This window comes from Clarias gariepinus, chromosome 15 (assembly GCF_024256425.1).
Source record: "Clarias gariepinus isolate MV-2021 ecotype Netherlands chromosome 15, CGAR_prim_01v2, whole genome shotgun sequence".
NCBI lineage: Eukaryota > Metazoa > Chordata > Actinopteri > Siluriformes > Clariidae > Clarias > Clarias gariepinus.
The window spans coordinates 16101472-16128723 of NC_071114.1; the positions used below are offsets into that span (position 1 = coordinate 16101472).

At 36.8% G+C, this 27252-nt stretch overlaps 1 protein-coding gene across 1 annotated transcript in view; it reads left to right on the forward strand.

The window, feature by feature from the left end:
- Positions 1–1071: 1071 nt before the first annotated feature.
- Positions 1072–27252, forward strand: part of kdm4b (lysine (K)-specific demethylase 4B) — a 52922-nt gene continuing 26741 nt past the window's right edge. Inside the window, exons 1-7 of the mRNA XM_053513013.1 lie at positions 1072–1222; positions 4108–4414; positions 4964–5139; positions 10040–10154; positions 11102–11295; positions 18545–18594; positions 23602–23705. Coding sequence (XP_053368988.1) covers positions 4127–4414; positions 4964–5139; positions 10040–10154; positions 11102–11295; positions 18545–18594; positions 23602–23705 — 927 coding nt within the window. The 5' untranslated portion in view covers positions 1072–1222; positions 4108–4126. The remainder of the gene's footprint in view (positions 1223–4107; positions 4415–4963; positions 5140–10039; positions 10155–11101; positions 11296–18544; positions 18595–23601; positions 23706–27252) is intronic.

Genomic DNA, 27252 nt, shown 5'->3' on the forward strand with positions numbered 1-27252 from the left:
TGTTTTTTTTCTCCACAATATACCACTGACTTTGACAATGTGATATTGACCTAAACATCCACTTTTTTGGTCGCTTATTTTGCCAATTCGTCTGCTCTTTCATTTCACCAGATAGCCAAATAGACTGAAACAAACAGGATGGAGCCATTTTCAAATTTAAATTTTATTTGTTACATATCAGTCATACCCAGTACAATATGCAGTGAAATGCCTTATATGACCGCCCGTGACCTTAAAAAATAAAAGCTTATAGATAGGAAATAAATACAAATAAAAAGAAATACAATAGAAAATAAATGTAACTAGGATAAAAATGAAAATATTCTGTACAAATAAGGACATTATGTACAATGTAGCAAAATATAGAAAAAAAAGAAATTTAGTCTAAATTAAAAAAATTAAGTAAAATGACTGGGGGTGTGCAAATATACATAAAAAGTGTCTTGTGCAATGGGCCAGAAATGAAAATATAAATATGTAAGTGTAAGTGTGCATAAATGTGTCCATAAGTGTCCATGAATGTCCAGGATGAGTGCAAAGAGACAGTGTCATAATTTTGGATATATAAAAAAAAAAACATCCAAAATGATACTCTTGTCTAATTATTCTTGAGTAAGCCAACAGGATTTCATACACAAGATCCTAGTGGCTTTGTAAGTGCTGCTGCTGAGTCACAACAAATACACTATGTGTCAGCGAATAATCTTCAGTCCATTCTAATGTTGTCATTAATGCGTACAGCTCCATACGGAGCCCATGGCCACGTGATATATATTATTTCATCATCAGCGAAGGGAGGAGCTATTGCATAAAAAGCCACTGTTGCGTGGTCATATCTGTTACATTTCTCTGTGACGTAAACCAGTAGAGTAACTTCAGCATATCAATTACGTTTGCTCCATAAAACCCCGTGAAGTCGATTTTAGACTCACCCCATGTGTGTACGTGTTTTCCGTGATCCTTAGACGGCGCATATCAACTGCGATGTGATTGGTCTAAGAAGACGTCAATTAAACAAATCGCCCAATGAGCATCTTGTTTTTACGTCCGCCTGAAAGGTACGCGTGCGCTCGGTCCAATCAGGAAGCGCGGACATTCTGCAGCAAGAGACAGGGCCCAGTTTTAGCGATGGAGCACTAATCGAGCATTTAGCAGGACGGAAAAAGAGATAAAGCCCAACAAGCGATAACTGGATAAAGGAGCGTAAAGATAAAAGCGGGAGGTAATACTTTATTTAATCACTTCTTTACGTAGTGCACAGCATTTTTAAACACGGTACTGGAGGGTGTTGTAGGCGGAAATGTTGCAGGGCTGTCGTCGATCGGACATGTTGACTTTTTATTATTATGGAGGAATGGTCGGATGTCAAAACCAGTCTAAACTGGGGATTCATGTGTATCAGTGTTAGTCTCAGGCTGATTATTTAAAACACCACAGACGTGTCAGTATCTGCATGAAACCGAGTAAGGGTAGTGTTTTAGATCAGCAGTGCTGGAGTTGTGTATGTTTACGGCCTGCTGGTGATCCCATTCGTACACAAAGGGCCATTTACAGCTGCAGCTCTAGTGTTACTGCTGTGTTCCGTTATACACACACACTATACAGTGATATTCACATGCACAAAACACTAGGAAACCTCGGACCTGTCGATGTGTTGGGTGTAGTAGTATTAAATTACCTAAGCCAGCATGCATGCATTTTATTTCCCTGTTTCTGTAGATGGTGGAAGCAAGAAAAGGCCCTCAACGCCACCAGCTTCTGCTTGTGCTTTCCCACTACTTTGCATTTTTGCCTCCATTTATTTTTTATAACAGTAAAAATACTTAACAAATATTTAAAAAATTTCTACCTGCCACTAATGATCAATATTAATAATGTTAATTAATTCCCGAGACTTTCTCATGCTTCCATGCAGGCAGGTCAACATCATGGCAGGTGTGATTGTTGTTGTTTAATGGTATATTGACCTCATACCAAAAATACCATGATTTTAAGTCATGTGTGAAAAATTAAATAGAAATTTATTGCAAAATTCTCCTTGTATATTCATGCCTTAATTTTAAAAAACTATATAAACTAAAACTAAAAGCAACTGTGTGTGAAAAGGGAACATAAACCATGACTACATGTGACACTTTAAAAAAACCTGGACACCACAAACACCCCGTTTTTTTCCATCAGATTTGCAAATTTAAATCAATATGAATAACTTGTTATTCATTAGTTGTATTGACATTTAGACGAAGAGTCCAATTACTTTACCTCTAGTTATTTTTGTTTATTTTTGTTTATATCATAAACATTATAATATATATTCAAAACATTCGTTAGGAGAAGATCTGATAGCTGTAATTCAAATCCCATGTTTATATTTGTTCACTTGTTCTTTTTAATAATTAAAAGCGTCTTTTGTTTAACCAAGAAAAATGACAAAAGTTGATCCAGTGAAACCTTCACTAGATCAAGGGAAGAGTTAGTGCTTTATAACGGTCAGAGCAGTTCCACCTCTTCAGAACAGAGGACTTTTTGCTTAGTTTGTATGTTGTGGGATATATGTCTTATTATTATACTGTTTTATAAATGAAGATGGTAAAGGAATGATGTATTATAGTTGCTGTTACATGTTTTAACTGTATAAATGTAATGTAGAATTTTTATGGGGAGCAAAAATCATTGTTGGTTTGAGCACTAGAACATTTTTTTTTTGTTTGGGTTCATTTAGATGTTCACAAAGGTAATAGAATACTTGAATGAACACTTTCAATATCTTAAATCTTATGTTGGTTATACCAAGTGCTCTTTACTATATTACAGTATTTAATATATACACAGTAAAACACTACTTCGCCATATATTTCAATATTCCTCATAGGATGTAAGGTCAGTAAAGCAGTTTTTAATGCATTTGCTCAGGTACAAAAAGGCTGAGTGAGCAGGAACAGGAAGTCACTGATGTGAGCACATGGTTTATTTTGATTGGTACTTTGTAGACTGAGCACCAGCTCTACCTCTGCCTCAACAGGACAAAACAAAGTATTGGGGAAAAACAAAGAAATTAATAAAAAAAGTCAAAATTCACATTAATATAAATCATCATTTTTTTAAATTGTCTAATCACAAACAAACCCCATAAAAATAAGTATCTAGACATTTTCACAGTTGGAATTTGTAAAGATGTATCATGGGCTGTTAATTTACAGTTCAGGTGTTGTTCAGTGAGAATTACAGCTGAATATGTAGTTACGTTGAATATAATAAGGACATCATAAAGCTTGAACCAATGTAATGCAGCTGTTATGATGTGAAAAATGGTTCTTGCATATATCTGAGTGTGTTTGTGTATAACTAGATAATATTAGTACATTTTCAGATGTCTGCTCTTGTGTTTATCAAGTTAAATTTAAAGTGAGCAGAAATATTAGCTTACATAAAACGACAGTGACCTTTGATTTGGATAGCAAATTTTGTACTCTAAAACTCAAGGTTATTTTTTCCTTGGAGGTCACTGGGTCTTTAAAAGAAAATATAACTACAGTGTCTGTATACACACTGATCAGCCATAACATTAAAACTGCTGGGGTAAAGATAATAACACTGAGTGGCACCTGTCATGGAGGTGGGATTTATTAGGTTCAGTGTTTATGAGGTTCAGTAGGTACAGTTCTAGAAGTTTATGTGTTGGAAGGAGAAAAAAACTGCAATCGTAAAGATCTGAATGAGGTTGACAAGTGCTAGCTTAACTTGTTATGGCCAGATGAGTGGGTCAGGGCATCTTTATAATGGCAGGTATCTGTGGTCCCGGTGAGTATTTTTGAAACTGCAACTTTTTGGAGGCAAAACTCTGCTTTAGTGTTATATGTACTCATTAGTTAGTGATTTTAAGTGGTGTATGGTTTACTAAGTGTAAATTATTTGCAGAGTTAATCATAAAGACATCACTTTAGGGCCTTTACTCATCAACTGGTCACCGTTAAAGCACATAATAAAGTAGCCTTTTGACCAAAACGTCACTTGCCATGTTGTTATTTTTATTTTTAGATATTAAAAAATGCCCAGAGTAGTCAGTGTGTTTCATAATTTTCATTGTCTTTTTATTTGTACATCTAGCATTAGCTTACCTGCAAGCATGTCGGTGGAACCCGCCCCAGACGAAGCCATGAACTCCACTCCAGCCCTTAAGAACCCTGCAGTTCCTCCACCTGCCTCGGATTTTGATCTGGCTCCAAAACCACACTCGGAGTTCTCAGAGCCCAATTTGCAGCCAAATGAGGAGCCAGGTCCTGCACCTTCACACGGCGCAAATGCAGCCTATAAGATCATGACCTTCAGGCCCACCATGGAAGAGTTCAGCGACTTTGCAAAGTACATTGCGTATATGGAATCTCAAGGAGCACATCGCGTAGGCTTAGCTAAGGTATTCACACGCTGTTTTCAGCATTAGAGACTCAACAGATCTAAAGAGTGGGTACTAGGATTTCTGTAAGGAAACAGGGTGGACCAAATATTCTTCCAAATAAAGTGCAAGCTCATTTTCTTCTTCTTTTTAATTACATGAAAGGAAAAACCTGAAGTGTTTGAAATCGTAAACAGCACAATAAAAATACTTACTTACTATTTCTAGTATGTCACATTATCAAAATTAAACACAGCCTTTTACAAAATTTGGAATCCAGGTGTATTAAACGGATTTAGCGTAATGGCATTTTAATCTTCATTTACTTTTTAATATTTCAGGAAGTTGATTGTTGATGTATGATTATTGTACTTTCAAATCACTATTCAATTGGGTAACACAAGGTTAGCATAGGACATGTGAAATATTTGAATGGAATTCCAAAATAAGAATAACTATAATTTCTCTAACAAGATTATTGGAGATTGTGTTGAATCCTTACTATTGTGGTACTAACACTAGCTCTATCTCATCTTTTCTTCCATATTTCTCTCTCTGCATAATTTCCAGGTCATTCCTCCTAAAGAGTGGAAGCCTAGACGTTCTTACGATACCATCGATGAAATGGTCATTCCTGCTCCCATCATGCAAGTGGTCACTGGTCAGTCAGGACTTTTCACGCAATACAACATCCAGAAGAAGTCCATGACTGTGGGAGAATATCGCAAACTGGCCAACAGCAAAAAGTAGGTTCTAAATCGGAATTTTCTTCTTGGTTGCTTTTGTGTAGCTTACTATGATTGCATTATAGTAAGCTATGAAGCCTATTGTGGTTTACTAAAAAATAATCAACAGAGATCGTAGTGTGATGAACAGAAACTAACCAAGGCAACTCAGAAATACATGGATTTTGTATGAATTACAAAATGAGAGGGAATAGTGTAATATTGGAGGGATCTTATTTTATAGCTCAATTTTCGCGTGAGAGTAGCTTTAAAATACATTATACAAGAGTTAGTTCCGACCAAATAATTTTATTGGGCAAGAGGCATTCCACAGATGTGATGATGGAAGACAACACTGTTGGAATGTTTAAATATATGCATCTTCCTGGTGTCCTAATAAATGTTGTTTGCACTAACTGTAACTGAGAGCAACCAGTCACAGAGGCATTTACTGCAAGAAAACACATCTGAAAATGTTATGGCACCATAAAAAACACTTGGACTCCTTAATAATTGCTTCTAAGTCATACCAAAGTACATCTGAACCATCCATTGTTTTTTATATGTATGGATTATTAATGATTAATTATGGATTAACGGATTGTACACCCTAGCACACCAGCTGGGATTCAACCATTGAACCTGCAAGTTAACGGACCGGATACTTAAAAGCAGAATAAGTGAAAATATAAAGAGAGTGCAGCAACACATCCTTGTGTATGACGTGAATTAATTATTTCACAGCACTGATAAATTTCTTAATTTTGAATGCTCAGATTTGTATAACAACAGTTTTATTGTATAACGGATCAATTGATTTTGTGTGGTGAGTTCTTCGTAATTTAGTCTGCTGGTTTCTATTAATTAGCTTGTTCTACTACATTATACACTAGTTTTTCTGTAATAACATCTTAGTCACTTAAAGTGTGACATTATACAAAGACTAGAAGTCTTTTAAATCTGCAATTTTTTCATGAACATTTCCAAAATTTTTGAAAGTATATTAATATTATGCTAGTTATAATATATTTATACCATTAATAAGTACCCGTCATTGATGGGATCAAAAGTTTGTAGTAATAGGTTAAAGTTTAAAGCTAAAAAGGACCTCTGCCAGTCTTTCTGTTCAGACACTAATTCAGTTTAGCTTTTTTAATTAATATCTACTGGTGCAGGTGTTTGTTTACATTGAGCAAGAAGCTTATTAGTAACTTATTATGAAGTTATAAAGATTATTAAATCCAGCCCATAACTCTTCATAACATCACTTTTAGTCAACATGAGGTTAAACGTCAGGCAGATATCGAAGTACTTTGTCTAGTCCTAATCTGGCTGGACAGACAGACAGAGACTTGCAGACTTCTATAATTTCTGAGTTTGAAATGTAAAGCGATACCATTAAAAGAGTGAGTTCTGACCAATGTACAGACAATTTGTTTTTTTATAGCGATTATGTAGGGTTGGTAATCTGTGCCAGGGAGCATTTTAGTGCATAACACTGGGCTCACAGTTCAGGTACTTTACACACCCTTACCTTGGATTGCTGCGGATATGTTTGCTCTAACGACCTGTTTTTTAAATTTATTTTTTTAATCTTGTACTGTTGTTCCACATTACTGCTTTTTATTAGTGTCAAAATTTCAGAACATATGAGACAAACTGGTTTTAAACTTCTGGCAGGAAGAATAAACATACAGTGATCTGTCATTCATCTTTAAATGTTCACTTTCTATTTTTGAGTTAGTCATGGTGTGTCGCACTTTCATTTCTGTTTTTTGAAGATTTTGGTGGCTTGTAGGTGCATTACTCTTGTTTCTGTGTCTTCCCCTTACTCTCTACACGGTATTCTTACACATTAATAGGCCCTGTTGAATGATGCGTATAGCCACGCCCCCCCACCTCAAGGGTAAAAGTGCTAAATTGGTAAATAAAAAGAATATAAAATTGCTAGATGCTGTGACATAATCTGGCACATAATTGCTCATAACTTCACTTTTACGTAACATATTGATTTCACTGACAAAGGTTCATTAAATTCTGTCAAACCAGTTTTGCATCATGCTGTGACGAAATCTGGCTGGACAGACATACAGGCAGAACATTTTCTGAGACTGGTTGGTTTCGTGCCCTCCAGTCTATGAAACATAAAAATATTATTAAAAGAGCGTTTTGACCAGTGTACAGACAAAACCTTTCCTTTGCTTATATAGATAATATTTTAAGAAAATACATGGCAAACAGTTAAAAAGAATGAAATGCAAGCAGTTTACATAAATGCATATTTGGTCCGGAGTCACGCACATCTTTACTACAATTTAACTTGTGTGTGCATCATATTTATTTTATATCTTTTATAGTTGGAAAGGTGTTTTATGTGTCATATTTAATGCAAAAAGTAAATGGGTCATTATAGTTGGATCCTAAACATTTACGGAAGGAGTCTCCAGTGAAAGGGCTTTATAACAGTTAGTCAAGTCAAGTAGGCTTTTATTGTTATTTCAGCCAAATGCAGTTCAATACCCAGTAAAATGATACCAAGGTGCTACACACAACATACTGTAAAATAACTATACCAAAGCTATACAAAAAAACATTGTTTCAGTAAGTTCTTCAAGAGTGTGTGCGTTCCAGTTTCGCTCTAAAATTACAAGCTGTGTTTTGTTTTTATTTTTTTAACTTAAGGAGTAAAGAGCAAATGTATCATTCTTTAATAAGAAATGATGTAAAACAAAGAAAATAGCACTTTGAGATATATTGTTACTTTAATCAACTTTAGAGTCATAGATTAAAGCCAAATCACTTTTGCCAAGCCATATCTTACTTCCCTATTGATAGGTTAATTATCCACCCTAGTGTTAAATTCTCTTCTATTTTGTTTTGTAATGTTCTTAGGACTGAAATAACAATTTGGATGTGTTAAATTAAGCATTTTTCACATAGTTTTTTTACTAAGATCATACACCTTGCTAATGACTTACTTGGAGCGGAGGAAACAAACACACTGTATAAAACTTGCAACCTCAATTTTTTTTTTTCAGCTAAATTGCTGCAGGCTCGTCAGTTAAACCTTTCAGCTTGTCCAGAGATTATTTGCATTGATTTGGTTGTTAGACAGCTTAATTAAATGTGAGTTCGCATAAGATACAGAACACAAATCTTGGTGAAAAAGTTTTTAAAAAGACAGAATTTTGCTCTAACGAAACATAAGTCATCTTAGGATTTGACCTCAAAACCTTCTGCTCATTAATGCAGAAAATTTACCACTGAGCTGTCTCTACTCGGTAACATCTGACCGATAAGAGAACTAAACACTTAACCTTTAAAGAAGACGTCCACACATGCTGCTATATGCTTGTTTGTGAGAAATGCTGCATGCATAAGTATGGTCAGTATAGTTTGGCTGTAATTTGGTTGGCAAATGATGGCCCTCACATGTGACTTTTACTTTAGAGATCAACAGTGTGACCCATTCTAATGGTCTGCAAAGGGTGCTTCATTTTCCATTAAAATCTGTCATTTGCATAAGTTTTAAAGAACTAAACTAAATTTTAGTGCTTTCAATGCCTTTGATAAATTTGTGCTGATTTCTACATCAGGGTTCTTTAACATTTTCAAACTGGATTACATTTATTAAAAGTAATGGCCGCAGTTCTAAATTATGTTAATTTATAAAGGACACCTACATAGTAAATTAAGTCTGAAGAGTAATAATTCAACTGCAAATTAGCTTTTTTCCGATGCTGTCTGTGGCTTCTGGGTTATGGCAGATATAATCCCTTTTTTTTTTTTTGGTCAGTATTGAATTATGACTATTTAACATGATTATTTACTGTCTTTGAAATGTCAGGCATCTATTAAAAGAAAATGTGTTTATAATAGTGAAATTCTTTGCATTTTAAATACGTCTGCAAAAAAAAAGCTTGGAGAGCTTTTTAAAAATTTTTTTTAAACATTTTTACTTGCTTTTAGATTTTAGATTTTAGATTTTTATGAGCTGTAAGCCGTAATCATCAAAATTTCAACAAAAAAAGACAGTGTTTTGATTTTATGTGTAATAAATCTAAAATATATGTAATTTTAAATTAAATTGTGTTAGATCATGTGTTATAATAAAATGTTTTTGAAAATCACTGGAAATCTTGGCAGACATCTTAATGAGATCATTTGTTCAATTATTTGGTATTAGCCTAAGCCAGCTGGAACACCTACAGTTTGCCATCAATAGCTTTTAGCAAGAAAATCATCAAATGCTGCATGATAATCATTTAATTTTGATTATATTGTTTTTATAATTGTTAAAAGCTAGAATCATAATTGATCATAAAGTTTGATTAATCACATGGCCTTAACACAGAGGATCCCTGTTAATACTAATAGAATCTTTGTTTATATTAATGGACTAAAGTCAGTGAACCCTTTTCTATTATATCATTCACTAAGTAATTACAGAACCAAGACCTTGTTTGATTGGTGAACTAAAAGCTTAAACAATATATATACACTATAGATTTTTATGCGTAATAGACTTAAAACACCCGAGCGTTGAATGTGTATTAGCACATGTGACTAGTAGTTTAGCGATTGTCCTGAGGAGGAGGAAACAGTTAGAATAGTTATAGAACTAAATTTCTTTTGAATTTCTTAAGGATATATATAAAAATATATATCCTTAAGAAATTCAAAAGATTTTAGACGGTTAGTTTTTCATTGCTAATTTGAGGAAAACAAACAAACTCTAGTGTTTTATTCTAGCCAGTTATGTAGAATTCTACTAGAATTTACTGTCAGGCAACTATTAGGTTATAATGTTTTTGAAAGTAGATGTAATCAGAGGTTAACATGTTTTTGTACATGTTTGTCTTCTTTAAATAAACCTTTTTTTCCTTTTTTTAAACCTAATCTGCTTTTCTGATCTCTGCAGGTACTGCACTCCTCAGCATAAAGACTTTGATGATCTGGAGAGAAAGTACTGGAAAAATCTGACGTTTGTGTCACCGATCTACGGCGCAGATATCAGCGGCTCACTATATGATCCTGTGAGTCGTTCTTTCTTTTCATTCTTCCTTTTCTTTTAATTCCTCCCTTATGCACTTCCTTCAGTTCTTTCCATTGATTGTTCCTTTTTTTCTTTCTTTTCATTTTTCTTTTACATTTTTCCACTGGTTTACAATCTATTTATTTTTTAATCATTTCTTTTTTTCAGTCCTTTCATTGTTTAATTTGTTTATTCCATCTGTCCCTTTTTTTGACTCCTTACTTCTCATACGTTCATTATTTCATTTGTATCTTGCGTCCTTAATTCTTTTTTTCCTTGTCATTTCCAAAAAAGGACTCTTCTTTCTTGTCTTTCCTTCCTTCCCTTTCTTTGGACATTTCTTTCCCCCTTTCAGGATTTTCTCTTTTATTTAATTTCTCAAATTCAAATTCAAATTTTATTTGTCACATACACAATCATACAGAGTACAATATGCCGTGAAATGACCACAGAGTCGCGACGGCAGCCACCTAACCGGCGCCATCATAGAAAATAAGGAATAAGGAATAAGATTCTGTAAGAATTCTGTCTCTATTCCTTCCTTCATTCTCCCTTACTTCTTTTCTTTTTCTTACCTTCCATGTTTTCTTCAATCTTCTTTGCTGAATTCAGACCCACTGAGCTGCTCATCCTATTAAGGCGCTCTGTTTGTTTAGAATTAATTAAGGAAACAATTGGTTAATTATGCTAAGCATTACTTGTGTCATTGAGGCAGATTATTGGGGGTCCTAATATAGGAGCAGGAGTTATTATGGGTATTTTAATTGCCTCACAAAGCAGCATTGCTCCTATCAGTTTATAATTAATGTGTTGTCATAAGCTTTAAAAAAAACAGTAATTAAACATTAATTTACTTACTCAAGTGACACACCAAGTGCCTGTGTAAGGATGCCATCTAGTGTTCTACAGTCGCATAGTTCAACATGGCATATGTGTGTGTTCTGCCAGGACATAACGGAGTGGAACATTGGCCATCTGAACACACTGCTGGACATGGTGGAGCAGGAGTGTGGGATCGTGATCGAGGGCGTTAACACCCCCTACCTCTATTTTGGCATGTGGAAGACCACGTTCGCCTGGCACACCGAGGACATGGACCTCTACAGCATTAACTACCTGCACTTCGGCCAGCCCAAGTCCTGGTTAGTGAGAGGTGTTTGCTGATGGATAAGAGTCAGTAGCTAGATAATGAGAGCAGCTAACATTAGTCATAATGAACCCTTAACAAATTTTGTTAATTTTTGAGTAATTTGAGCAAAGGAAATTAGCAGCTTTGATGCCGCTTTAAGTTTCAGCAAACATACATATCAAATACTTTGTTTTACTGCTAGTAACTTGTACTGGAATTAATGGCTAAAGGTATAACCAGTATAGAAGTAATGAACAGACATTCAAAACAAGAAAAAATGCAGCTCGTCGTGTTACTATGAAACTACAAAGTGTCAAATCCTCCTATGCTGAAGACTATCTTACAAACGGGATTGATAGAGACTCCTTTTAACTTACACAAAACAGCACTGTGTCAGCAAATGCATACAGTTAAGAAATCAGCTAATTTGGAACGATTGCCTTTTTAACTAAATATTTTAGAAATTATTAGACCAACTTTCAGGAAAACTGTTAGATTTGTGCTTATCGAAAATAAATCAATAATTCCTAACCCATCAGACACATGATGGCAACATATGTTGGGGATGTTATTGATCACTTAATGCAATATTATTACAATACCTTGGAGCCGATTAAATTTTTATCATGATTCTATAGATATTACAATATGTTGTTTTGTTCCAGATTTTGTTACAATTCTAAACTAACTGGGCAAATAATTTGCCTCTACCACCCGGGATGCTGTGTTGTGCGAATAGTTTAGAGCGTATTATAGATTATAGAAAAGTGGCAACATGTTATCATATCAAATGCAACATATTTTGTTGTCCGTGTGGAGATGCCTAACTAAATAATTTTTTTTCCTCCCATCTGTAATATTTGTGGTATAAACAGCTTTACCCCACTGCCAACAGTAAAATAATACATGTAAAATGTACTGGGAGCAGGTATTGTTCTAAAGCAGCGGACTGGAAAAAGAAGTTTCAGTTCCTCTGAACTTGCGGCAGCTGTTAAGTGTCACTCAACAAATTGTTTAAAGGCACAGTTGAGCCACAAATAAAATGTACATAATATAGTCAATCTGCCATGACATGTTTTTGCGGGAAGTCACCTTGTCAAAACTGCATGCCTTAATCATCACGTCTGTAGAATGAACTGAAAGGCAGAGAGAAAACCAGGCTTCCATTTTGAAACAAACATTTTTTTCCTCACACATGCATCGTTACACCCCTAGTGTAAAGCAATGGCATTAATGCACTGCTGCAGTATTTACAGAAATATGTTCAAGTGTGGAATGTCCGTTAGTGCCATGAGACATATTAACACAGAATTGTGGTGATATTTACATTTACTGCATGTTAGTGGTCCAAGTGTCCAGATGTAACACCAGAGACTCCTGTAGCTTTCTAAGGATGTACCTCTTATAGGCTTTGAAATTCTGTAAGTGTTCACTAGATGGCAGTGGTGCACTGCTACAGGCTGACCGGTGTGGCGTTAATGTGGTTTGAGACAATTCTGGTGCCGTGTGACTTCATAAATAAAAATTACTAGCAATTGTGTGACGTTTAGAGCGTTAGAACGTTAGACAGGCTGAGAAGTGATCGATCTGCTCTAGCTGGTTAAGTGAGAGAGGGGGAAAAAGAATCGATTTTTTTTATGCATCACAACAGCGAACTGATGCCCAAAACATCTTAATCAGACTTTTTACATCAGCATGTTGAAATCTCTTAATTAAACTAATGAAGCAAATTTCACATCTAGGTTTAAAATCATCCCTAGGGAATGCAGGAGAAATGGTGCGTAAATGGAGTGGATTCCAAAACTTAAGCGAGTACATTAATAGAGAGTGGTTCGAAATGTTAAAGTGCTTTAATAAAACAATCACAGCACCTGAAGGGTTTTTTTTTTTAATTGATCAAATGTGAAAAATATTGAATATTTTAATAGAAACTTTGATTTAAAAAATTGCCGTATAATTTCAGCTGTAAAATATTATTTAAGTGTAAAATAATGGAATTAGAGAAACTTTAAACAGTATATATCTTACAGATGGGGAAAATCGATTTAGTTAGTTGTGGTATTTTGTGGCAATTCATGTATTGCAGAAATTATTATTATTATTATTATTATTTTTTTTTTTTTACAATTTTTGATTAATTTATGTTTGCAGTGATAAAATGTTCCTTTATAATCCCTATAATACATCTCTAAACTAGTCACACAGCACCAAATCCCATGTAGTAGGAGTAAATTTACATTTACATTTACATTTAGGCATTTGGCAGACGCTCTTATCCAGAGCGACTTACATTTTTTTTATCTCATTACACATCCGAGCAATTGAGGGTTAAGGGCCTTGCTTAAGGGCCCAACAGTGGCAACTTGGCGGTTGTGGGGTTTGAACCTGGGATCTTCCGAACCGTAATCCAATGCCTTAACCACTGAGCTACCCCTGGCCCCTAAATAATAAATTGCTAATAGTAATAAATTGCTAATAGTAAATAATTTGCTAGATTTGTTGAATCCTGGATATTGATGAAATCATGATACAAACAGAATTGTAGTACTCAAATCTGCACCCAGGTATCACGATATCGTGTCAGGCAGTATTTGGTGTTTCCCATCTTTGGTGTAGATTCCCTATATGGTGTAAGTGCACTATCCTCCCATTAGAAAGTAATTTGTGTTACATAAAGAGTACATAGAAAGTAATAGCTCTATCAAACAGTGAAATTTGTTTTGATGTTTCCAGTTAAAACACAATTATTTTAAAACTAATAGGAGCAGAAAGCGTAATACTGGGAATAAAAATCATAATTTGGCTTTACAAATTAATGTAAACCCAAGGTGGAATAAGGAATCAACCCATATTCTAACTGTTTTGATTTAAATTACCATAAGAGCATGTGCTGAGGCCACTGGAGATTTCTAGCTGTAGTGTGCACTCTGTACTTAGTGTAGTGTGCACCCCAGTGGGTCGCTTGTAAAGCCTCGTACCGTGCAGCTTTATTCTGATTTACAGCAGAGCTGTCACTCACTCACTTTTTTTTCCTTCTCCTGGTCCTTTTCTTCTGTCAGGGCTGTTGACTGTTGGTTGAGCCACTCAGAGCACTGAGTTTGTGAGGGTGTGTGGGTGAGGAGGGGGGAGAGAGAGAGAGTTTTGTGATGTTAGATGCCAGAGCTTGTGATTTATACCTAGACCCAGTTTATCTTGCAGTTGGTATTGTCAAAAATCTTTTTTTATAAGTGCTGCAGACCGTGTGTGTTGAGTGAAGATCTACAGGCATTTCCATATACATCGTTGAAAGGCCTCATTGGAGCTTGCTGCCATTTTAATTATCAATTTGTGTACATTTTACCGTGTTTCTTTGAGGTTCTTGTTTTTTTACTGAGACTGTAAATAAGTGGCCTTAATGACTAAAGTCAGATATAGGATAGTGGGCGTGGCCCCTGCCGGGTAGAGCGGAGTGGGGCGTGGCGCCCTGTCGGGTTAGGGCGGAGTGGGGTGTGACCACCGCCGGGTAGAGCGGAATGGGGCCATGATGCTTCTTTGTTAATGTAGAATAGGTGGCCTCTATCATGCAGTACCAGTCATGGAGGTGTGGCATTCCTTCCTCAGTTTAAGGGGAAATAACTGATGTGTCAAATTCCTTAATCCCTCCTTCCCTTCGTATCTTAGGTTTCCCCTCTAACCCAGCATGCTCTGCAGCACCAGCACTCAGTTCTTGCTCTTTCTCCGTTCAGTGCAGTGCAAGCGTTCGCTCTCTAAAATTTAATCGCTTTCACTTGTCGAGTAATTACAGGACGTTAAGCTGTGTGTGGCGCTTGTTTGTCGAGCCCTTCTGTTCAGCCACTGTGAAATTAACTTCATTCCTCTTCAACACTGCACCCATCAAGGTCATATTCCCCCACTCAACATCTTCTGTCAGATTCTTCAAGATTTCACAGTTGCAGTACCACACAAGCACACACGCACATATGCTGCTGGAAATAATTGCTCTGACTGTGTGTGTGTGTGTGTGTGGGGTGGAGTAACAGAGAGGGGGAAATAATGCAGTGTATGAATTACCGAAGGCCTTTGGCTGTTTTCTTTCATCCATCCCAGAAGATGATGACGTATAATAGCAGAATGCAGTGACCTTCTCAGCAGCGCCTCTTAAGACGTTTACTGTGTTATAGTGGTCCTGATGCTGAATGTTCATGGTCAGTTGCTAAATTTTGATCATGGTTTATGATGCAGTTTTTAAACATACAATATGGTGATATAGTGTGAATTTATCATACATTAATCTTCTCCAAAAATAGACGCATACAGTGGCTTCCCTTAAGAATTGCATCCTCTCAAATGAAATGTATAAGCGTTCAAAAGTTTGGACACCCCAAGGCACCATGATGAGGACAAAGTTGCTCTGGGGTTCACAATTCCTCCAACAAAGAAAGTATCCCCCCAAAAAAACAGTCTCAAAATAAATAATTGTAAAAGAAAAAAATAATTACAATTGTCAGTTTTCCTTGCATATATATGGCAGAAATATTCTCTGACAATGTGCAATTTTAACTTTCTTCATCTTCTTTTATTTCCTCTGATCAGATTTTAAAATGGTATATTGTGTTTTCCTTTCATAAAACCAAACATCTAAATATATTTTAAATTTAAAAAGGCACAGATATGGAATAAATTTTATGGTTTTTATTTTTATTTCACAGTGGCAGACTGATATAAAAGTGACGTACATGTTTTGTGTGATGGATTGTGATAGCCACCTCATCGGGACTCTGCCCTCTGATTCGTTAACTAACCATACACACACACACACTGAGAGAGCTTTATATACAGCAGCTCATAATGTTTGATTATATTTACGACGAAGGCTTTGAGATATGGCATGATACATGCATTATACATTAGACCTGGGAATCTATCTGGAGCTCATAAATCCATTTTATTTCTATTCAGGCTTCTGAAATGCAAATATTGAAAAAAAAGAGTTTGTTTCAAGCAACTTTATATATTTGATTTCAGAACCTTACATTTATTTTTTATAAAACTACAAAATATTTTATTTTTCGAATATAGCTTATGCTGAAAATATCCTTTTGTCTGTTATCATTATAATAAAATTCTGGATAGGTTGGCACCTGAATGCTAATAAATGTGTGATTATATACGGTATTATATAATCTAATGATGTGTCGTTCAAAATTTTTTTTTTATTTGATCTAAATTTGTCATTGTGAGGGTTTTTAACTCATGTTCATTCTCCAAAACGTGCACTAGATGGCAGTGTGCAGCTGTAGAAAAAAATAGCCTCACTTCCCCCTCCACACTTCATTCCCTGTGCGTCACTCGGCTGTAGTCGGAGCAAGCATGATCATCAGCAATGAAAGCCTCTCTTGAGGAGAGCGTTTTCTCCAAAGTCTGGATAATAATTGTGGTAATAAATATGATGGCAGAAATGATAGTGGCAGATTGTGTTGGGTTTCGACAAGTAAAATATTTCATGCTTTTTAGGAGATTGCTTAAAATTAATCTGGTACTAGAATAATCCAGTCATTATTATATGTATGTGTAATTGTGTGCTATTTAGTTTTCACATCATAATAATTTATCCATAATCTTACAAGATTTATTATGACATTACAAAAATGCGTGGGGTTATCCGTCTCTGTCCTTACTGGTCTGAATTAAAATGAATTAAAAGCTTGGAGTTAGTTAAGATTAGTGCTCTTATATAGCTTTTATAGATTTATATTCAACTTATTCCTGTAATTAATCCTGGGGAACTTGTTATAAAAAGCTCTGGTATCAAGTAGAAGTGTGTGTAGTCCCCAATATAGTAAGTTTTTATATAGAGGCATATATAACAGTTTCCATTTCAGGGAAGATTCAAACACTCAAGGATCCATTTTTTTATAAGAGTGTAAATGTGTGCCAATAGTAACAAACTTTCGAGGAAAAGGTAGGGGTTCTGCAAGCAAAAAATGGTGATATTAATATTGTTATTACATTGCTCTGCCCAAAAAAACATTTGCGCGCACTAATATTTTATTAGACTGCCTTTTGCTTTGCTTACAGCCATCTTCAGTGTCACATTCATTTGACTCCAAGATTTTGGTATTGATGATTGGAGAGTCAGACTCCTGTGTAAAGTCTTCTCCAGCACCTCCCAAAGATTCTCAGTGGGGTTGAGGTCTGACTCTATGGTGGCCAACCCATGTGTGGAAATGATGTCACAGGCTTCCTGAACCACTCCCTCACAATCTGAGCTTGATGAATCCTGGCATCGTCGTCTTACAATATGGCCGTGCCGTGCCATCAGGGAAGAAAAAAATCCATGGGTGGAAAAACATGGTCATTTAGTATATTCAAGTAGTCAGGATACCATTGCTGAACTAACAGTTGCTTTGCTTGAACTGACCAACAGAAGCAACCCCAGATCATAATACTACCCTCACGGGCATGTATGGCAGGCAACTCTCCGATCATCAGTACAAGATCTTGGGGGCGAATTAAAGCGACTTAATTCCACCAGCTCATCCATTCTTTGGTGAATTGTGTCGCCTTAGGTTAAAGGGTACTGTATGTAGTAGGACAAAGCTACCCATGTTCGTTTTCATGTCAATGTTTTTTCTCAGCAATATAAACAATTTTATGCCTGTCCCTAGTACACATACACACACAGATGCACACTTTTAGTGGTTGAATGCTTCTCTCGTGGGTGTTACATGGTCACCATAGTTATAACTGTAAATTGCACTTACATCGACCGAAACTCATTTTCAATTTGAAAGTACATTATCCAAACATTTTTTACATCCTTATAATAAGAAAATAGCAGACATCTGCCTGGCAGTCACAAATTAGTATTAAAAAAAATAATAATAATAATACAGTGTATATATAATACACTGTATTATTTTTTTGCAGGTAAATAATTTGTTTTTAAACTACGGACATTTTATTTACGCCTGCCTTATTATTAAAGAAAGAGATTGGGCGAGGCCAGAGGGTGCGAACGTGGAGCGGATTTAACTTTAAAAAAACAACAACAAAGGAACAAAAGTTTAGGTACTTCTACTTAGTTTTACAGCAAACAATGTCAAATGCCAGCAGGATTTTTTTTTTTTTGTCAGACTGGAGAAAAGGATGTAATAGTGATGAAGCAGACTTGCCGCTCTCACCTCAGGCATTTTACTATTGATCTTGACAACTGATGCTTCTCTCTCTCTCTCTCTCTCTCTGTCTGTCTCTCCCTCTCTCTTTTCTCTTTTTGTCTGCAGGTATGCTGTTCCTCCTGAACACGGAAAGAGGCTCGAAAGACTGGCGAAAGGTAATGCATCACTCATTCTCTTGTTGTGTTAACTCTGGGTTAGGCCCTTATCACATTTCAACAACATTTATTGATGAGCATGGGCTGACAGTCAAGTCTGAGATACAGAATTATGTTCTGGACACAATATTTTCCTGCCTAGTGGTTAGGTTTTGTTTTTTCATGATGTGGAGGATCATGTTGTTGGTCCATTGAGAAGCCAGTCGCATAATCATGTTACCTGATCCATGCAAGATTGAAAAATATGGACAGAGGAGTCATTTTTGAGTACTCATGGTACAAAAATAATTTACAGGTAATCCTGTTATGGTTAATTATTCTAATTGGTTATCATGTTTATTTTAGTCGTGTCCAATTCCTCCCCGTTACTAGGGGGCTCCCAAATTAAGGCTACTACTACCACTCAGCCGGGAGGGCCGAAGACTATCGCATGTTTCCTCCGAACAATGTGATGCCAGCTGACCGCATCTTTTCGAACTGCTCGCTCATGCACAGTTTGGGGCGGCGTAACACACTCGGAGGACAGCGCTATCTGCTCCTTCCATTTGCGTGACCTTACAGACGCCCCTGATTGGCTGTAGAGCCGTGATTAATGTGGGAGCACTAAGTACCCTTCATCCCTCCTCTCTGAGGGAGCTCGGCCAGTCAGCTCTCTAGACCTCCAGCTGCAAGAGGTTACAGCATCACCCGGGAATCGACCTCGCGATCTCCAGATGATAGTGCGAGCACTTTACCACTGCGCCACTCGAAGGGCCAATTGGTTATCATTATGCAAACATATTTTTCATGTTGTCTTGTTTTAAATTCATGAGTGTGAGGTAATTTATCTCTCGGTTTAAGAAATCTTATCAAACTTACCATGCAGTTAGATTACAGAGTAGATTATGTCAAATCTAACCTAAGCTGCTCTTTAATTGTTGCTTGGGTTGTCCTGGGTATTAGCTCAGGGTGGATGATGTCGAACATTGTAGAAAAAGATTTTATTTAATACCAAAGGTGAGTCTAGCGTGGAATGAATAATAAAAAAAATATATATATATTTTTTATTCCGGTGTAAAGACGTGTTTGATTGAATTCCCTCAGCCAGCTATATATTTCAGAGAATCATGTTCCAATCTCCCCCTATAGTGGTGGACTGTACGTTCACTCAGGTCATTTTCATTTCCTGTGTTGTTCAAACTCAAAGAGACCATTCAAGCAGGAGGAAATGAGCACTAAGAAAACTAAAATCTGTGTCTATAATCTGCGACCATCACACAATCACAGGCGGTTTGGATCCAGTCTTTTGTATTTGCAGTTGTACTTATGTTGAGAGGAAAAAAAGATGTCTAGAAATCTCAGGTCAAACTGGATGGCAAACTTGGAAATGAATAGTCAGTCATCTGTCATTTTATTTTATTTTTTTTCACTCACTGCTTGTCGCTTTCACACTCTTTCTTCATACTCATGAGTGCTAAAGAGAAGGAGAGAAGTTGAGTAAGACCGAGCAGTCTGATGTGGAGAATGGCTTGGCCTCTCTTAAAGAAATAACCAGCAACTAGCAACTGTATTAAATGAACAAAAGCATCAGCGTGGTGATGTGTATCCTTTCATCACTGCTCACACACACAGACTGATGGAAAAGTTTTTGTAAGAGCAAAGAGAGAGAAGCAGAATCTTATAACCATAACCCCCCCCCCAACCCACACAGACACCGCCTGATGTCTCATGGCTCTTTTTCTCGCTCTGCTGGTCGATGAAGATTAGTTTGTGTTGCGCGTCACTATGATCTGACAGCGCAAGGAAAGGCGAACGAACCACACAGACAGGGTGCAGATCCACTGTTATTTGATGGAAAGTGCTTGGAACGAGTTTCCTGTTAAAATCTGTGTAAAATCATTTAATACTGAAAAGTCACCATGTGTGGGTAGCAAAGCTCTAATGACTAATTATAGTAGCTTCGCATAACACCTCATGCAAATGTTCACACACTATGACATTTACAGGTATGCCTGCTCATTTTCTCGTTCATTAAGGGAGCTTTTACATGTGCAGTATTTAGTTGTTCGAAAGGAACCCTGGTGCTTTTCCCTCCCTCAGTGTGGTAGCAGGAGAGAACACCACGAGAGCATCTGGGTGACATCGGCTGTGCCAAGGGGGCTGTAGTGTGATTCAGTGGCAGAAAGGAAGGGATTTGATTCTGAATCAGTCAGAGCATGTTTTCTTGGGTTGTGAGCAACTAACGCGGAGTAAAGAAGGCGTATTTTGTTCCGTCGATTTCAACTGACGATCGATAAGAGAAGCTGTTCCACATGCAAGGTGGACTGTGGTTGTAAAAGTAACTCCACTTCATCACACCACTTCATCACACCACTCGATATCAGCACACTGAAAGTGTTCAGTACCTTTTTTTAATAACGTAACCTTAAGTCTAAGCTCAGGGTTAAGGTTAAATTTGTAGGTGGGAACTAGGGTACAATGATGTAGTGACTAAATGATTAAGGTTCAGCAATAGAATGAAGAAAGCCGTTATATAAGCCACCCATTTTTAGTGAATTCCATTGCACCGTTATTAATAAAGCTACGTTCAAACTTTAGACCTCAGCTGAATGTCATGTGTTTGTAGTGTTTTTTATTTAATTTGTTCATGCAAGAAGTACAGCTTAATAATAGCTTTCTTTGTAAACATGTTACTGTATCCACCGTGTCTCTTACTTGTGGTTTCTTCCTGATATAGCGTGGCAGTGTTCTCCGCTCTCAACCTTTTCTTCACATTAGTCAGTCTGTGCCATACTTTTGTCTGTTTTGCACTTCTTTTACTTTACTTAATATCCCACTTTCAAGACTAAATCAAGCTTAAGGTTAATGTCCCTCAGGGGAAGTTCTGGAGCATCAGCTACATTTTAATGTGGAGCAGTGTCCTACAAGGGTGAGCTTTTTTTCTTATCTAGAGAATCTCTCCTGAGCAACTTCAGAAATAAAATGGGGATTTGTGCAAATATCGCTAGAAATGTGATGGGATGAAGTGTCGTAGAAGAGATTATTTTATATCGGCGTAACGTATATAATTAGGGAGGGAAATGCCTCTTATTTCTGAAACAGTACAAGTGTTTGTTGATATCATTTGTTTTATTAATACCTGGTTCACAATGTATGATAACATGTCTGATAGCATGTTTTCTCTATAGAGATGGGGATTCAGATTCAGTGATGGATTGTGATTCTTTTGTGTGCCAATTTATGTATTGATTCGAAAAACAATAATTTTTTTTTTTTTTTCCAAATTTATGTATGTATGCATTAGAGGTGATAAAATGTTGCAGTTCTTTAATAATCTTACGGGTGGCGTGTTATAAACTATTCACACACTGCAAAAGGTTCGCTTCTACCACACACACTGTTTTATCGTTTGCCAAAGTTTGTTAAGAACTGTAACAAATCTAAAAAAAAAAAAAAAACAATTAATAGCAAATCTGGATATTTATACAATCATGATATTTTCACAATCACAATACAATTTGAATTGACACCCAGGTATCATGATAATATTGTATCGACTGGTGATTCCAGGTTCTATTTTTCAATGTTGGACCATACAGTGATGGTCCTCCAAACTTGTCCCCGTGATTAAACAGTATTTTTCTTGTGTCATCCTGGCACTGCAGAAAGCAGGATCGATAATAACCTGCATGTAAGGTTAAATATTGAGAAAAATACTTAAAGCCGAAGACGTTTTGTTTGGATCTCTGGGTAAAATAGAACAACATGGATTTCCTTGCATTAAAGTAAGCTTGTATTTTAAATGATTACTAGCGCTGAAATAAATGTTTGACTTAAGTTTGGCCTAATCCCAAGACCTAATATTTAAGACGAGCACTGTAGCAGCAGTCTCAGCACAATCTGAGAATTTACTAAATGATTTCTGACACATCATCTGCATGTCACAGGATGTGTTATAAGACTCCCAATCTCAGCTCATTACCAAAGAATTGTTGTTGTTTGGGTTAATTAGCGAGACAATGTCAGGCCTAGAATAACACACTGTAAAGCCTGCTTTATAGGCAATGAAGCTGTACATCTAAATGTCTAAATGTTTCGGAGATGTCCATTACCAAGAAAGCTAGCCAAAGGAAAAAGTGCTTCAGTCAAACGTTTAATAGATCAAAGGACACCAGAAACAAAATTGTAGACCTGCACCAGGCTGTAAAGACTGAATCAATGCAATAGATAAGCAGCTTGGTGTGAAGAAATAAACTGTGGGAGCAATTATTAGAAAATGGAAGACATACAAGACCACTGATAATCTTCCTCGATCTGGGGCTCCACACAAGATCTCACCCTGTGGGGTCAAAATGATCACCATAACTGTGAGCAAAAACCCCAGAACCACACGGGGGGACCTAGTGAATGACCTGCAAAGAGCTGGGACCAAAGTAACAAAGGCTACCATCAGTAACACACTGCGCCACCAGGGACTCAAATCCTGCAGTGCCAGACGTGTCCCCCTGATTAAGCCAGTACATGTCCAGGCCCGTCTGAAGTTTGCTAGAGAGCATTTGGATGATCCAGAAGAGGATTGAAAGAATTTCGTATGGTTAGATGAAACCAAAATTGGGGCTTTTTTTCTGCAAAGATGAAACTTGGCTGGGTCCTTCAGCCTGACAATGATCCCAAAACACACTGGCGAAGAAGTGGCTTCGTAAGCTGTCTTTTAAGGCCCTGGAGTGGCCTAGCCAGACTCCAGATCTCAACACCATAGAAAATCTTTGGAGGGAGTTGAAAGTCTGTGTTGCCCAGGGACAGCCCCATGATGGGATATATATATATATATATATATATATATATATATATATATATTATATATATATATATATATTATTATATTTTTTATAACCTTTTTTCCATGTTAAAGTAACTATTGCATAATATTCTTCATAATGCCAATTTAAAACAAAAATAAAAGTTAGCACTCAGAGTAAATTGTCTAAAATGCTAAGATTTTTATATATTGTTTTTACTTCTTTGCAGGGTTTTTTCCTGGCAGCTCTCAGGGATGCGATGCGTTTCTTCGTCACAAGATGACCCTTATCTCTCCCTCCATCCTGAGGAAGTACAGCATCCCTTTCGATCGAGTATGTACAAAGTCTCTCAGTTGTGGATTTTTCATGTCTTATTGTAGCGTTAATTTTTCCTGTGTTACTGTTTTAGTGTTAGCCGTAATCACAATTTTACACATTTAAAAAAAAAATAAATAAATAAAAAATTCCCCTCAAATGAGCACGAGAATACACTTTTACACAATTTCTACTCATCAGTACCGGGAATTCCTAACCATTCACCAGCTTTTCTAGTCACACGCAGGCAGTCCTTCTTCCATTTCTAATTGATCATCTGTTTTCTTGTTGTTAACCAGCTTTCCCGGTTTCACACCAGTGTTCATCTTTTACAGTTATCCTAATTGTTCACCAGCTTCTACTGTGGCACTGTAGCTTTCCTAATTGTTTCTAAGGTAGCATTCCCAGCTGTTTACCAGCATTCGTATCATCGAATCGTATCATGTCCAAGCATTTGCTTTTGCACACCAGTTTTCATTAACATTGTCTCTTATACACCAGCACACACCAAAAAATACAACACTCCCCACATCATGGGGCTTAATAGAGACGTTTTCTGAGGGCACACAAAAATCCAGAATGTTCCTTATAAACATACAGTATAGCTGAATTTCTGCCCTTGTTGTGTTCAACAAGGTTTTGGTGTTCACATTACAAGCTACATTGCACAATTCTGATTCTTTGTTTGGATTGGAATTGCTCGTAATGACGGTTCACGTTCATTATTGCAGGTGACTTTTATCTAACTCTAAACTTTTATCTGACTCTAATGTAAACTTCTGAAACAGCAAGTTGCGCACATTGATGTCTTCTCACATCATCTGGGGTAAAATGCTTTATATCTGCGAGGCCACTCGTTCATTTAATGGATTGTTTTAACAAAAGCAGTAAAACACTGCTATAAAATCTCTGGCTGCTGGTGCTGACTAATGATGTCAGCGCCCTACGCATGCGCAAAGGCAAAAAGTTCTCATTTCTGTCGCATCAATCTAGGACTGAAAAACATCAGATTTGTGTATTCAGACTACCATAAAAAATGTGTCACATTAGGGTAAAAATTTTAAATAGAGTTCCTTCTGTCTGGTAGTGTGAATGTAGCCTTCGAGTAGTTTGTGGATATGAGATGTTATAGGAATGCACTGCGTGTGTGTCAGTTAGGCCACTCATTCTCTGACAAATTAGACTACTTTCTATTTAATGTAAGTGCATAACGTGCATGTGTGTGTGTGTGTCTCTGCTGCAAAAACTTTCTAATCCATCCTTTTGACCCCCTCTACCCACCAAAAACCCCCACACGGTTTCACTCCACTCATCTGCTCTGATAAAATGAACCACTTGTTTATGCTTCAGCACTGCAGAACGGATGAGCACGCGCAAACACACACGCTCATATGCTCATTATGCTTTCAATTCATTTAATTTCTGTGTCTCTCTGAGAGAGAAAAGAGAGTGGAGATGCTGCATGCAAATTTCTGAGTATACACTGTTGTGAAAAGTCAGCCAGGGTCTGTAGGGAACCTTACAACCCTCTAGTCACTGATCAGTATGGTTCGTCTTCTTTGTTCTATGAGAAATAAGTTGGAATCTATAATTTTATATTTTGAGCGGCTTTAGAAAATCTTTCTCACTTGCAAATGGCATAAATTTGATGAATATACAAATTAGTTTATGATGTCATTTGCACATTAGCATTAATATGAACATTTTTTTTATATTTAATGAAATGGTATGTTTGTATAAAATGTGAAAATATGCAAATGAGCCAACAGATCATTAAAAATGTGCTAATTATTTTTATTTTGAGACATTAGCCCTGCACATCCAGTGCAACGGCAGACATTAAACTTGCCTTGGCGATTGAACTTCAGTGGTGCACGATGATCTTCTCCACTGATGTGTAGCTGATCAGACGCCATTGGTTTTATTGATGATAGACGGAAGTTGCTTGATGAGTTGGGTGAGCACTAAAGAGTGGAAAATGCCTGACATTACATCCATCTAACTTTGTTGCTAGTGGAAGAGCTGCGGCATCTCTGGGAGACTCTCACAATTTTTGTCAAGTTTTGCAAGGCTTGCTAACTCTTTGTGTCACACTTACTGTGGATCTGAGGCAGTTACAAGAGGACTAAGTAAGGACAGATGAAAAGAAGACAAGGGGTAGACTGTAGAAATTATGTATTGAAAGAGCAATGGAGAAAGCAGAATGGAATGAGAAGTGAGAAGGAAGGTGAACTGCAAGGGATGGATATTGGAAGTAGTAGAGAAAGTAAGGAATGGAAAGTGAGTGATTGGTTTATGGAGGAGATGCTCTGTTGAGGAATGGATAGAGTGAAAATGAAGATGATAGAGAGATCAATAGAAGCAATGTATATGTAGAAAATTGTGAACAATAGAGAAGGCAATACTAAGAAAATGATCAGCACACCAAGTGGTAGAAGAGTGCAAGATAGATGGGAAGGATGAACAGATTGAGGCATAGGAAGTAAAGGGATGGAGAGAAAGAGTGGGAGTAATCTGCTTGTGAGAAATGAAGACCACAAGGGAAGGGGAAAACTGTAAGATGTGAACAGGGGAGTAGAGAGAAAAGTACCAGAAGAAAAAGGAATCAGGAAGTTAAGGAGATACAGAGTCACAGAAATTGAGACTGGAGAGTGAGAAATTATCAGGGAGCACAAGCAGAAGCAGTAAAGAAGGTAGAAAATAAAATGTGCGTGAAAGGGGTCTAATTGGACCAGGGGTAGCTCAGTGGTTAAGGCATTAGACTACGGTTCGGAAGATCCCAGGTTCAAACCCCACAACCACCAAGTTGCCACTGTTGGGCCCTTGAGCAAGGCCCTTATCCCTCAACTGCTCAGATGTATAATGAGATAAAAATGTAAGTCACTCTGGATAAGAGCGTCTGCCAAATGCCTAAATGTAAATGTAAATTGAAAGCATGAATGAGGGATTAAGGAGTAGGAGAGAGTAATAAAAAGTAAAAGTAAAAGATTAATAGAGTAACAGTGGAAAGAAGGGAGAGTGAAATTGAAGTATAGATTGATGGATGGGTCTGGAGAGATGGACGACTTGGAGAAAGAATGCAGTAATCAGAGGAGAAGGCGAGACAATTTTTTTTGTCTGAGCTCATGGCATTGAAAACCAGCTTTGTGTCCTTTTACAACTTAATTTGAGACGGATCACCTCTTTTTTTTTTATTTATTAACCACACTTTTCAGTACCTCCTTTAAGTGGTTCCTGAAGCAGGAGTTACTTAATGTGCCTCAGGAGTTTTTTGTATTCTAATATGCTGGGTATGGTACAATGTACAAGTCTATCTTGAAAAAATAATTAATGCTTGTCCAGTTTGATGCTTTCCAGAATCTAAAACGTGTGGCCAAATCTATATGGGCAAATAACCATCACACCTTATGTTGAACCGTTGAAAATACCATTCCCAAACTATGGGCATTAATATGGAGTTTACGGAATATGGTAATATTTTTAAAAGTCTTTGTGCATTTAATTAAAAAAAGCATTTTTATGATCAGGCACTGGGGTTGAATGAGGCGGCTTGGCTCCCAATTTC